General features: G+C 42.3%; 1 protein-coding gene across 1 annotated transcript in view; it reads left to right on the top strand.

The window, feature by feature from the left end:
* cacna1g (calcium channel, voltage-dependent, T type, alpha 1G subunit) overlaps window positions 1-12886 on the top strand; it is a 256127-nt gene that overhangs the window by 234981 nt on the left and 8260 nt on the right. The window contains exons 31-36 of the mRNA XM_061755517.1: window positions 371-441; window positions 1180-1258; window positions 1393-1514; window positions 3072-3494; window positions 7064-7216; window positions 12064-12186. Of these exons, the coding sequence (XP_061611501.1) occupies window positions 371-441; window positions 1180-1258; window positions 1393-1514; window positions 3072-3494; window positions 7064-7216; window positions 12064-12186 (971 nt within the window). The remainder of the gene's footprint in view (window positions 1-370; window positions 442-1179; window positions 1259-1392; window positions 1515-3071; window positions 3495-7063; window positions 7217-12063; window positions 12187-12886) is intronic.

Genomic DNA, 12886 nt, shown 5'->3' with positions numbered 1-12886 from the left:
TGTTTAACGTATTGATGTTGGATGCATTCTCAAAAACTGGAAAACACATTTTCTTAATGAGAAATAGCATTGTTGAGAGATTGCAAGATGACTATACGTATTTGCTTCTGTAAGAGGAATTGTTATTTCTGTCATGAATTAATAATCCTACATGCCAAAATCTCATTATCTTAACATGTTGATGTTACTTGCACAATGTTTATTTTTGGTCTTTACTGTATATTGTGCAGAGTAATGACCTCTGCTTTAATGACTCACAGAGGTGTATGTCTTTCATCTTGCTTAACTCGTTAGTTTCTGCACTAATCACTAAGAATTCATCTGGAAAATGTAATGGAATAACTTGGTAACTACAATATGTTTCCCATAGTACTGAAGCTCCTGAAGATGGCGGTGGGGATGCGGGCTTTGCTGGACACCGTTATGCAAGCCCTGCCTCAGGTAAATTGAAACCACTGTACCAGCGTTTCGTCCACATCATTGCATGGATTGTTCAAATTCCAACAGAGGCTGCACTGCAATTACTGTATGCTGGAGCGTTTTTTTTTTTGTTTGTTTCTTTTTTATTTTTTGATGTGTTAAGGTGTGAATATTCTCTGTGATTTTGTTGCCAAATCACTTATTTGCATATCTGCATGCCTGAAGTCATTAGTAAGTGAATGCAGGTGCAAACCTTTTGCTCTGTCTAGTAGTTGGTGGGGTTGAAGGTGTTTCAGTTGGCAATTTGGAAGGAAAAAAATATGTGAGAAAATAACAGATCCCTATTTCATAGCATTCTTTGATACCGCTGCCTCTTCTAATTCAAAGTGATTTCATAGTTGTTCTGAAAAATACTGCTCCCAGCTTGTCAAGATTCTTATAATTAACACATCTGAGTGAGGGGGGTTTGCCAACTTGCCTTCTGTTGATTTGCATAACAAAAAACAAAAACAATCCTAAAACATTTCTCTACCCAAGCCAGTCATGCCAGAGCCGCTATAGGTCTTATTGCCTGTATCAAATGTTTTTTGACTCTTGATTATTACCTTATATCATACTCTTGACAGTTTTCCCTCAATTTCCCTGTTATTTTCTCAAAGGAATGGGATGCTTATTTTTTCCCCTTGTGTTACTGTTCTATTTTGCCTAGGATTTCTGTCCTGTGACAAATCCATTTTGCGTTCTGTTTTCACTCCAAAGGTGGGAAATCTTGGTCTTCTCTTCATGCTCCTCTTCTTCATCTTTGCAGCCTTGGGAGTGGAGCTGTTTGGTGACTTGAGTAAGGCCACTTTATGCATTTACATATCCAAAAGCCTTGCAATTGAAAGCAAGGGTGGTCTCTGTCTCTATTTTCATGTCTCTCTTAGACAGTCTGGTTATTCTTCTTTGAACCTCCATCCGTTCTCTTCCCAGTTTGTGATGAACTGCACCCGTGTGAGGGCCTGGGACGCTATGCAACATTTAAAAACTTTGGGATGGCGTTTTTGCTGCTCTTCAGAGTTTCAACTGGAGACAACTGGAATGGCATCATGAAGGTGAAAAAACACATTTATGAAGGAACGACACAGGTGACAGTTTAGTAAATTGCCATGAGCAGAGGTCTCCCAAGCTGCTGACTATGCATCACTTTTCTTGCCAATGCGTGCATCCACTGAGGTTCTTTCCCCCTCCCTCTTTTGTGTCAGCTTGTATTCTGAGGCATACTAATTTTCTATGTGTATATGGGTACATGCTTCATTTTAGATGAGCTCAAATACATTTTATTGAATTAATATGGCTGTGTCAAGAGTCCAGATTAATCACTTTTGCATCAAAATATGATTCATAAATGTTTAATTGTACACTATATTCAACGTAGTGATTGATTATACATTGCGGAATTTGCAGAATATATCCTAGTCACTGGAAAGTTGTTTTAGAACAATTGAGTTGTTGATGTTTTGTTTTGTTTTTTCTCCTGAGCTCCTTCTATGGTTGAGAAATTTATTATTGTAAATATGAATCAACAGTGGTAAAAATGAATGACATGAACAAAGGTGAACGATATTCATGAATAACATCATACTATCTTAAAATTCAAGGGTCTTTTTATACAAACACAGCAAAAACTAAGTAACGTTGGCACAGATATTAGTGCTAACACAAAGCAACAGTTGCCTGGGAACAGTCAACAATATTTGAGATATTTTTCAAGCACGTGATCGATAACCTACATGTTTTTCCGCTATCCTGCAGGTCAAGATTGGGAGGATGAGGATAAGAGGACATGTTTTTCTAAATTGTTCAAGCTCCTTAGATGTGTTGCGATACGGACTAAAAGGTTGACTGAGTATAGAGAAACTTTGGATGCAGTGGCAAAGACATGACACAATGACAAAGTGGCCACGAAAAAAACCATGCGATCCCGACACAATTCAAACATCTCTCACCACCCAATTGTGTGCGAAGACAAGCGGAAATAAAATTGTCATTTCACTTAGTGACGAGTAGTTGACTTACTTTAGCTAAAACAACATTGACTTTGCCAAACATGAACCTAATGACAAGATAGCAGTTAGCATGCTGAGAGTCAGCTGCCGTTTCAGTAGTCAAACAATCATACATTTTTAATATAACACAACAGCAACAATCGACAAATATCCAACGTTAGATATACTTTTATAAATTTGTTATGTAATAGTACTGAAATTAAATTGTAAGCATTGAAATGGAGATAGGTTATGTATGTACATTATGTAACATGCATCTTCTAACATTGTTAAGCGCTAAAGGTTACCTTCAGCAAAGTATTCAGAACAAACACAGATGTCTGGACTGGTGATCTGGCCAGAGTGAGATCAGCTCTGCTAATTCATGAAAGCCACAAACTCGGTGTATTCCTTGACAAATGTTCAAGTCTTCTGCCGTGACTTAAAAGTGGGCCCAGTAAATGGTGAAATGAGACTTTGTCCCTCCCACCAGTATTTGTTGCAGCCAAACACTGTACAGTAATTCACCTTTTTTTTTTTTTTTTTTACATTGGCTGTAAAATGTATCAATTCAAACACTCAACAACACCGAATCTAATGTTTTTTTTTCCGTGCTTGTTCCAGGACACTTTAAGGGACTGTGCCCATGAGTCGAGTACCTGCTACAACACCGTTGTCTCTCCCATCTACTTTGTCTCCTTCGTCTTGACCGCTCAGTTCGTCCTGGTCAACGTCGTCATCGCTGTCCTGATGAAGCACCTGGAAGAGAGCAACAAGGAAGCCAAGGAAGAGGCGGAGCTGGAGGCGGAGTTAGAACTTGAGCTACATGGCGATGGGAGAGACATGGCGACAAGGTCGCCCCAGATCAACCCTCTCACACTGGGCATGGACAGGTCCAGTTCTGGGGGTTCACCCTGGAGGTGTGGCGGAGGTGGGGACACAGGGCAGGAAAGGGACGGTCTTGTGGACTCACCCACTGTTGATATACCCAGAGACCCTATAAACGTTATAGAAGAGCCACCCTCATGCCTGGAGCCCCCTCCGGAGGTAAGGAATATATTTTATGGTGCACCTGCGTGGAAGATTTTAGGAGCATATTTTGCCATTAGTCTGCATTGGCCCTTGAAAACTGAATTATACACGTATGGACATCAAATACAGCACATACAATAACTAAAAAGCAGCAGCTGACTCACCATTCTAGTATTAAATCAGTCACCAACTGTGGAAAATTACATAATTCCAAATGCCATTTTAAATCCGGAGCTTGTCTTTTTTTTGGGGGGGGGGGGGGGCAACGGGTACGTTTGGAAATAAAATCTGACGCTCTCGCTGCACTTTGAGAGTGCAGCGTTCAGAGAAGCAGAGCATGCTTCATTTCCTATGAATTTACGAGCGTGTCGTGCGTCCGCCATATTGAATGTGCCAGTTCTGCCTGTAAAAATCTCGTCCTGCCTGGCGCTCCGGCCGCTCTGTCTCCTCACTCAGAGCAGCGGGGGTGGTTAGGGTTAGGGTTAGCCGAATGGCACTCAAACGCTCTGAGTTTCTGAATGTTCCGTAGTTTAGTGAGCGCGCTTAGAGTGAATTTCCGGTCGTACCCAACATTACAAACAGATCACACATTCAAATAAAGTCTTCATTCGTTCATTTCTCAGTGGGCCAGGCAGTTCTGACAACGGAAGAGACTGAGGTTGTAGTCCCCTCTGCTGGGGACCACAATTTAAGACCAGCACAATGGCACCAACAAATAATTTCCTTCATTGAGAGTGGAGTGTAACCCATTCATCAATTCTCTGGCTCATGCTGTAGGGCTGTAGGGTAGCTTGTGTTATAAAATAAGTGCATAATGTACACTCTTGACTGTGCGTGTTGCAACTGCAGACCTTATTTGGTCAAATTCAGCATGCAGGCTGGCAATAAAACACAGTGGAACCCCCAAGTTTGTACACAATCCATTCTGGGATGCTGCTTTACCTTCATGTAATGATTAAAATGGAATTAGTCAACTGTCACAATCGTAAAAGCTTCATTAATTGTAACAACAATACAACTATAACGTTTTAAGTCACATTTTCTACATTCTTGTCATGCAAGTTAAAAGTTAACCACTATAATATCCATCCATCCATTTTCTCTCCCAGTTATCCTCACAAGGATCCCGGGATTGCTGGAGCCTATCCCAGCTATCGTCGGGCAGGAGGTGGGGTACACCCAGAACCGGTCACCAGCCAATCGCAGGGCACATAGAAACAAAGAACCATTCACACTCAAATTCACACCTGCAGGCAATTTAGTCTTCAATCAACCTACCACGCATGTTTTTGGGATGTGGGAGGAAACCGGAGTGCCCGGAGAAAACCCACCCAGGCACGGGGAGAACATGCAAACTCCACACAGGCGGGGCCGGGATTTGAACCTCAGAACTGTGAGGCAGATGTGCTAACCAGTTGCCACCGTGCCCGCCCCACTGTAATATCACTACGTTAAATTATAAAATGCTCTTTAAACAATTTGTCAACTTTAATAAAGAATTGATAGGAAGTAGAGGTTAGAACATCTGCCTCATAGTTGAGAGGTCCTGGGTTCGAATGTCAATGTTTTCTATGGGTACTCCAGCTTCCTCTCACCTTCCACATGCAAAATGCATGTTGGGTTAACTGTAAACTAAATTGTCCGTAGGTGCCATGTGAGTGTGAATGGTTGTTTGTCTATATGTTCCCTGGGATTGGCATGTGTATGCCACCGCTCAGCCAAAGTTAGCTGTAATAGGTTCCAGCTGTCCTGCAACGCTAATGAGGATGTATTGATTGTATGAGGCTATTGGCTGCACCCCTGAAACACAAACTGGACAATCCAAGGAACAGATGCACGGCACTTTCATAGCTGAGTTTTTAAAATACATTTTTTCTCTTTCAAAAGGTTATTATGGTGAAAAGAACTGAACAAGTGACATGCATTATCTAGAGATTGAAAGGACAACAAAAACCATAACACAAAGTTACCCAGATAAATGCAAATTTGGGATGAAGACAGCTAGTGATTCCCTCAAAACACTATCACATCATTGTCTACTCCAAATTGTATCTTTCAAAAATACTGGATAATATTTCTCCATGAAGCACCTGTTGTATTCGAAAGTTTGACGGATTCAAGAACTAGTAACTCAGGATTTAGGTCTTGGCGTGAGGTCAATAAAAGTCGTGTGAAATTATACATTTGATTTTTTTCAATGTTTTTATTTTTTATATTAACCATTGTAAATCGCCAAATGCTGAAATATTATTTGTTTTGACAAAAAATGAAAAGCGGGAAGTTACTGTATTGGCTAAATACAAATATTGTTTGAAAAACAGTTCAAGGCCATGAGTATAAAACATCCATTCATCCATTTTCCATACTGCTTATCGTCACTAGGGTCGCGGGCGTGCTGGCGCCAATGTCAGCTGACTCTGGGCGAGAGGCAGGGTACAACCTGAACTGGTCACCAGCCAATCGCAGGGCGCATGCAAATAAACAACCATTCGCACTCACATTCACACCTACGGGCAATTTAGAGCCGTCAATTAACCTACCACGCATGTTTTTGGGACGTGGGAGGAAACCGCAGTGCCCGGAGAAAACCCACGCAGGCGGGGCCGGGGATTGAGCCCCGGTCCTCAGAACTGTGAGGCAGACGCTCTAACCAGATAAAATGAAAAACAGTAAGTGCAGCGGTAACTGAGTGTGCCTTCTTGTCCCACGTATCAAAGTTAGTAACCTAGAAATGTCGGGAACCTGCCATAAAATGAGGACCCCCTGTATTTGTATCCAAATCTTGGTCATATTTTATATCAGAATCAGAATCATCTTTATTTGCCAAGTATGTCCAAAACACACAAGGAATTTGTCTCCGGTAGTTGGAGCCGCTCTAGTACAACAGACAGTCAATTTACAGAACACTTTGGAGACATAAAGACATTGACAAAAAACAACAACAAACAACAATTGTGCAAAAACCGTTTTGACATGCTGGTAAGATTAATATGAACACTCACACTTTTTTTTTTAAGTACACAGTTTTTACTATGACGTATCCCCCTCCACTGTCTAATAGGTTTTACAGTTTGTGTCTGGCTGTGTGGTGGCTGTTGCTCGTCCCTCTGGAGGACGTGCCAATCAAAAACAGGTCATAGTGCCATGGGAAAGATAGACCACAGGGGCTTGTTGTTCTCCTCAATAGCTATTTCCAGACAACTTTGGGGGATAGGAAAGAGAGATCATGCTATCCTTGTGTTTCCCCTTTAAGACGTCTGTCTTTCTCTGCTGCACGCCCCTAAAAGAAGATGGCTCTATCTTTGCTCTGGTTTCATGAGATTATAATCCTACTGTGATCTTGTAGTGCCTTCTTGTGGCAGGTGCAGTAGTTGCTGCAAAAAAAAATCAGCATCATAGGAAGTGTTTTCTTCTTACATGTTATGTCAGTTTACCTGTTTCTGTCTAATTAACTCATTTTCTTTCTTTGTATTCATTCTTTCTCCTCACATTTATTCATATGTCCCTTCTGCACCTTCTGCTGTCCCTGTTTCTTTCTCTTCCTTTCCTACCTGCCACACTCTCTTTCCTCTGCTTTATCCAAGTTCGTCCAGAAAAGAGCACAGTTTGACTCAGTCTCCCTGGTCATCCAGGGTTCAATGGAGGGGGAGCTGAGTTTGATGGACAACTTGTCTGGCTCTGTGTGCCACTACTACGCGCTTGCCCCCAAGGCCAGCAAGCACAACACCGACAAAAAGGTCAATAACTAACAAGAAATCCAAATGTCACAAATTGTATTTTTGTCATTTTCATCAAAAAACATGTTGGGATTCAAATACCAGAATTTGTCCTTTTAAGGAAACAATTATGCAAATGACTGCTTTCATAATTTTACATTGTTTGCCCTCAAGACTGTTCTTAGAGCAATAGCTGGTACCTTTCAAGCGGAGTTTAAAAAAAAAAAAAAAAAAGTATTTTCTTCATTGTTACCTTCACCGACAACATCAATATGTACGCCTACAAATGTAACATCTAATTTAAAAACTGTATCAAAATTTATTACAATGACAGAAAGATTGTACAAGTTGTTGCAATGGTATGGCCCAAAGATATTTCTAATATTGTGCGTTGGTTGCAAAGAGATGATTCTAAGGGACCCATGATAGAGATGGCCCTGGAAAGCAGTCTTTTCTATTTGCACCATTGAAGTAGAGGGACACAAATGGGAGTTCTTTTTTTTCAAACTGCCTCTGGAAACACCTTTCATTTTTATCCAGAGTAATTCTACTACTGCAAACGACAACCGCAATGTCAAAAATATTGTTAAATATATTTTGCCATAATTTTTATGCAGGATTCTTTATGAATGTCCTTAATACCATACAGAAAGGATGAGACATTTTACATTTACCTAATCTTTCAGCGAATAATGCATTAATCCAAATGGCATAATGGTGACGTATGTAAGGGAGGTGAAGTTTGGTATATCTGCAGTGTATGAAAATATACTTTTGTTGTATATTATTAAAAATTTCCTCATCATTGTATCAAGCTAATACAAGTCATCAGCAGATGCATTCAAACTCTGAATAGTTCCATACTGTTCCATACAACATGCCAGCATTCCCCAAGATCCAGGTGTCTTCTATGAAGTTGCTGAAATTATTAGTGTCTTTACCTTTAAACAATTTAGTCTCAGCCATAGTATGACCGCGGCACGGTGGACGACTGGTTAGAGCGTCTGCCTCACAGTTCTGAGGACAGGGGTTAAATACCCGGCCCCGCCTGTGTGGAGTTTGCATGTTCTCCCCGTGCCTGCGAGGTTTTCTCCGGGCACTCCGGTTTCCTCCCACATCCCAAAAACATGCATTAATTGGAGACTCTAAATTGCCCGTAGGTGTGAATGTGAGTGCGAATAGTTGTTTGTTTGTATGTGCCCTGCGATTGGCTGGCAACCAGTTCAGGGTGTACCCCGCCTCCTGCCCGATGATAGCTGGGATGGGCTCCAGCATGCCCGCGACCCTAGTGAGGAGAAGCGGCTCAGAAAATGGATGGATGGATGGATAGAGTATGACCTTGCCTCATGGTTAAAACTGATAGTTCCCCCGCGCCCCCACTCCCCTTTCTTATATTGAGCACCCACCCATCCAGCCATCCATTTCCTGCCGCTTGTCCAAGGTTGGATCGCTAGGGCAGTAGCTGAAGGAGAGAAGTCCAGACTTCCCTTTCCCCAGCTCCTTCGTTCAGCTCTTCCGGAGGGATCCTGAGGGGGGAATCCCGAGGCGTTCCCAGGCCAGCCGAGAGACATAGTCTCTCCAGCAAGTTGATCATTCCCGGTGGGACGTTCCCGGAACACCTCACCAGGAAGCCGTCTGGGGGGCATCCTAACCAGATTCTCGAGCCTGAGATTTGACTTCCTGATGGACCCTCCTCTCCAGAATCCCTGACTAGACTTACAAGGGAAGTTGAGGAGTGTGATCCCCCTATAGTTGGAACACACCTTCCTGGTGACAAGACGGTGAAGTATGGTGAAAAAAACTAAACCAGCCACCCCTTTGGGCATGGAAATTAGAAAAGCCAAATTGCTGGGCTGTTCACATCTGTGCTAGGGTATTAGTTCAAACTAATCCAGCCATTCGGCTGCCCCTTAAGCAAGAACGGTAGAAAAGGCAAATGTCTGGGCTGTGGGACTTCTAGTGTTAAAAAAAGGGGACCACCATGCCGGTCTGCCAATCCAGAGGCACTGTACCCGATTTCCATGCGATGTTGCAGAGGCGTGTCAACCAGGACAGCCCTATGACATCCAGAGACTTCAGGAACGGAATCTGATCCACCACTGGGGCCTTGCTACCGAGGAGCTTTTTAACCACTGCAGCCCCCAAAGATAGGGGAACCCGCTTCAGATTGCCAAGACTCTGCTTCTTCCTGGGAAGGCGTGTTGGTAGAATTGAGGAGGTCTTCGAAGTATTCGGCCCACCGATTCACAGTGTTGATGGTGCACTGCTATGCCCTCCTGAGACGTCAGATCGCGGACCAGAATTTCCTCAAAGCCGTCCGGACGTCATTTTCCATGGCCTAAAAGAACTCCTCCCACGCCAAGGTTTTTGCCACAGCGACCATCAAAGCTACGTTCCGCTTGGCCAGCCGGTACCCATCACCTTACGGCCACAGCTCCGGTCGCCCGCCTCAACAATGGAGGCGTGGAACATGGTCCACTCGGACTCAATGTCCTCCGCCTCCCCTGGGATGTGGGCATTGAAACTCCTTCTGGCAGGGGACTCGGCCAGACGTTCCCAGCAGACCCTCATAATACGTTTGGGTCTGCCAGGTTGGACTGGGATCTTCCCCCATCATCAGAGCCAACTCACCACCAGGTAGTGATTGGTTGACAGATTCGCCGCTCTTTACACCTGAGTGTTCGAGACATGCAGCCGCAAGTCCGATGACATGACCCCAAAGTCCATCATCAAACTGCGGTGCCTGGTGCCAAGTGCACATGTGGACACCGTTATGTCTGAACATGGTGTTCGTTATGGACATTCCATGACAAGCACAGAAGTTCAATAACAGAACACTGCTCAGGTTCTGATCGGAGGGGCTGTTCTTCTCATTCACGCCCTTCCAGGTCTCAATGTCATTGCCCAAATGAGCGTTGAAATCCCCTAGTCGAACGAGGAAGTCCCCATCAGGAGCACTCTACAGCACCCCGTCCAAGGACTCCGAAAAGGGTGGGAACTCTGAGCTGCTGTTTGGTTCATAGGCACAAACAAGATTCAGGACCCGTCCCCTCACCCGAAGGCGGAGGGGGCTACCCTTTCATCTACTGGGTTGAACCCCAATGTACAGCTACAACAATCAATCAGTACAATCAGTATGCCAACACCTGCATGACGCCTCTCACCGTGGGAAACTACAGAGTGGAAGAGAGTCACAGCCCTCTTGAGAAGACTGGCACTGATACTGGAGCCCAAGCTGTGTGTTGAGTGTCTAGTCTGAATCTTTCGATCTCACACACCAGCTCAGGCTCTTTACCTGCCAGAGAGGTGATGTTCCATGTCGCTAAAGCCAGCTTCTGTAGCTGGGGATTGTATTGACCCTTTGATGGAACTAATTACATAGTACGTATTGAAAACACGTGATATTATCTCACCCCTTTTGGCAAATCTTACTGTAGATGGATGCTTTTTTTCTACTCTGCAGGATCTCCATTAAGCTGTAAAATATTTACGGAGGGGAAAAACAAGGACATATTGTCCGTAGATTTTTTTATTTATTTATTTTTTGGTTTGTAGAACAGCATGCCATCTTATGTTTGCCAAATATAAAGCTGCCCAAGAGCCATTACCATTTTTGTGCTGGAATCCCTCCACAAGACTTTAGCTGGCCTACCCTGTAGTTCAGGACTGCGTGGCATCTCAGCCATGATCTCATCCCCTCACTGCATCAGAGCCTACTCAAGACTCATTCATACTTGACGGACTCACAGTTTGTGCATCCGCTATGTCTGTTCAATAAATTACAACATAAATGTGTCTGTGTGGCTTTTATTTGAAAAACAACCTTGTCATCAAATTGTTGCAGTTATAAAACCCACACAAAGCATTTCTTTGATTCTGCTTAATCCATTCTCCTGCCTAAACCAGTGGTGTAATGTTTAATCCATAAACTATTGATCACTTAGTAACTAAATAATGAGTGTCAATAACTCCTTTTCACATTTGAGTGTATTATTTGACCTATTGTGGCACTATTAGCATTGTAACCCCTCACTTAAAACAATCTTTAAATTGGTTTAAGATGTTTTTAGCACTCGCAGTAGGCTAAATACATCGTTGTAAAGGATCCCTTTCTGGGCCCATTTGTGTTAGAAAGAATGTTCCCTCTAAATCTGTGGCAAATCAAAACAAACAGCCCCTCCTGCAACAGAAAAGTTAAAATGCTGCAGAATGGAACCCTGCAGTGCTATAACTTTCAATCCCAGTGATTAAAGGTCAAGTTTAGTTTCTATTTTTTTTGTTTGTTTGTTTTGCTTTTTTGCTGTGTTCAATAAGAAGCATCTGAAATCATTATATGGTGGATCTGTATATAGCATTTACTATGTGAAATGGTTTACTTTACCATAAGAAACTGACTAAATGCACTACAGTGGAACGTCTGAATCCATATCATAATGCTGAGTTACAGTACCTCTGAATTGTACTAATTTCCAAATACATTTTCCCATAAGAATTAATTGACATATTAATAGAGTCAGCATCAAACTGTCACTATCATAAAACCTTCAAGTGTACAGGCCAAGTTATGTAAGGTTTCAACATGCTAAAAGGTAATACGCTCAAAAAAAAAAACAAAAAAAACCTGTTGATGAAACATTGCAGCCACCCCACTGAAAATGTTCTGGCCACCTCCCTGCAAACGCACTAATAATTTTGTCCATGGGTCTAGATTTGTCATTCTCCACTTTGCTTCTATGACATTTTTTTTATGCTGTCAAAATGTTTATTGCCTATTGCAATTGTGTGTGTCATCTTCATATTTGTGTACTTGCACAGAGCGCAGTGTATTTGCTTTCTCTGCTCACCCACCACTGTCTCTTCCTGTTTAGATCCCTCTAGCTGAGATGGAAGCTCTGTCTCTGGCCTCTGAGAAATCCTGGTCCCGAGCTCTGACAGAGGATTCGGTCGCTGACGATTTTAATCCCCTCTCTCTAAGCAGCCTGGAATGCAATGTACTGACAGTTCCTTTTCTTCCCTTCATACCTGCTCCTCCTCCTCCCGTTTGCAATATTTTGTAGTAGTGTTTCCTTTGTCTTCCAAAATCACATGCTCAATTCGCCACCCTTCTGCGCTCGCGTATGACAGGCATAGCAACTGGATGCAAACTTGTTAAACATTTGGTTTAAAGCAGATGTCTCAGCACAACTCTAACACTATCTCGATATTTCAAATCATGGCTATGGAAAAGGTTTTACAGTCCCATTAAAAGGAGTGTGTACTCTTGAGGTTTTTAACACAACACCCTTCAATACTAATTTCCCACATTTGCAAAGTAATTTTTAAATAATCTTCATATGCAGTTTTACCACCAGTCAGGATCTGAACCAAAATGGTTCACAAAGATGCAGAAAAAAATGTTTTTTTTGAAAATCTTACTTTTTTAATTTTTATTTTATTTTTTTTTTTTAATTGCCAACTGTCAAAATACCGTGTTTAATTCTAAACATTAAGTAAAATACATACAATTACCAAGACTGCTTGGAAAGCAGTTTGGATGCTATCGGATGCAAAGAATTCCAAAATGAGAAAATCTAAAATTCAATTAAACAGATGTGGTGTGAGTTTTAATGGAAATCCTCATAAAACACAGCTTCATCATCATTATTATACAGCAAAGGTGAAAAAAGAAGAATGCAGTACTTAAATGAAACA

The sequence above is a fragment of the Phyllopteryx taeniolatus genome, chromosome 19 (assembly GCF_024500385.1).
Source record: "Phyllopteryx taeniolatus isolate TA_2022b chromosome 19, UOR_Ptae_1.2, whole genome shotgun sequence".
Taxonomy (NCBI): domain Eukaryota; kingdom Metazoa; phylum Chordata; class Actinopteri; order Syngnathiformes; family Syngnathidae; genus Phyllopteryx; species Phyllopteryx taeniolatus.
This window is presented reverse-complemented; position numbering and strand designations above follow the sequence as displayed.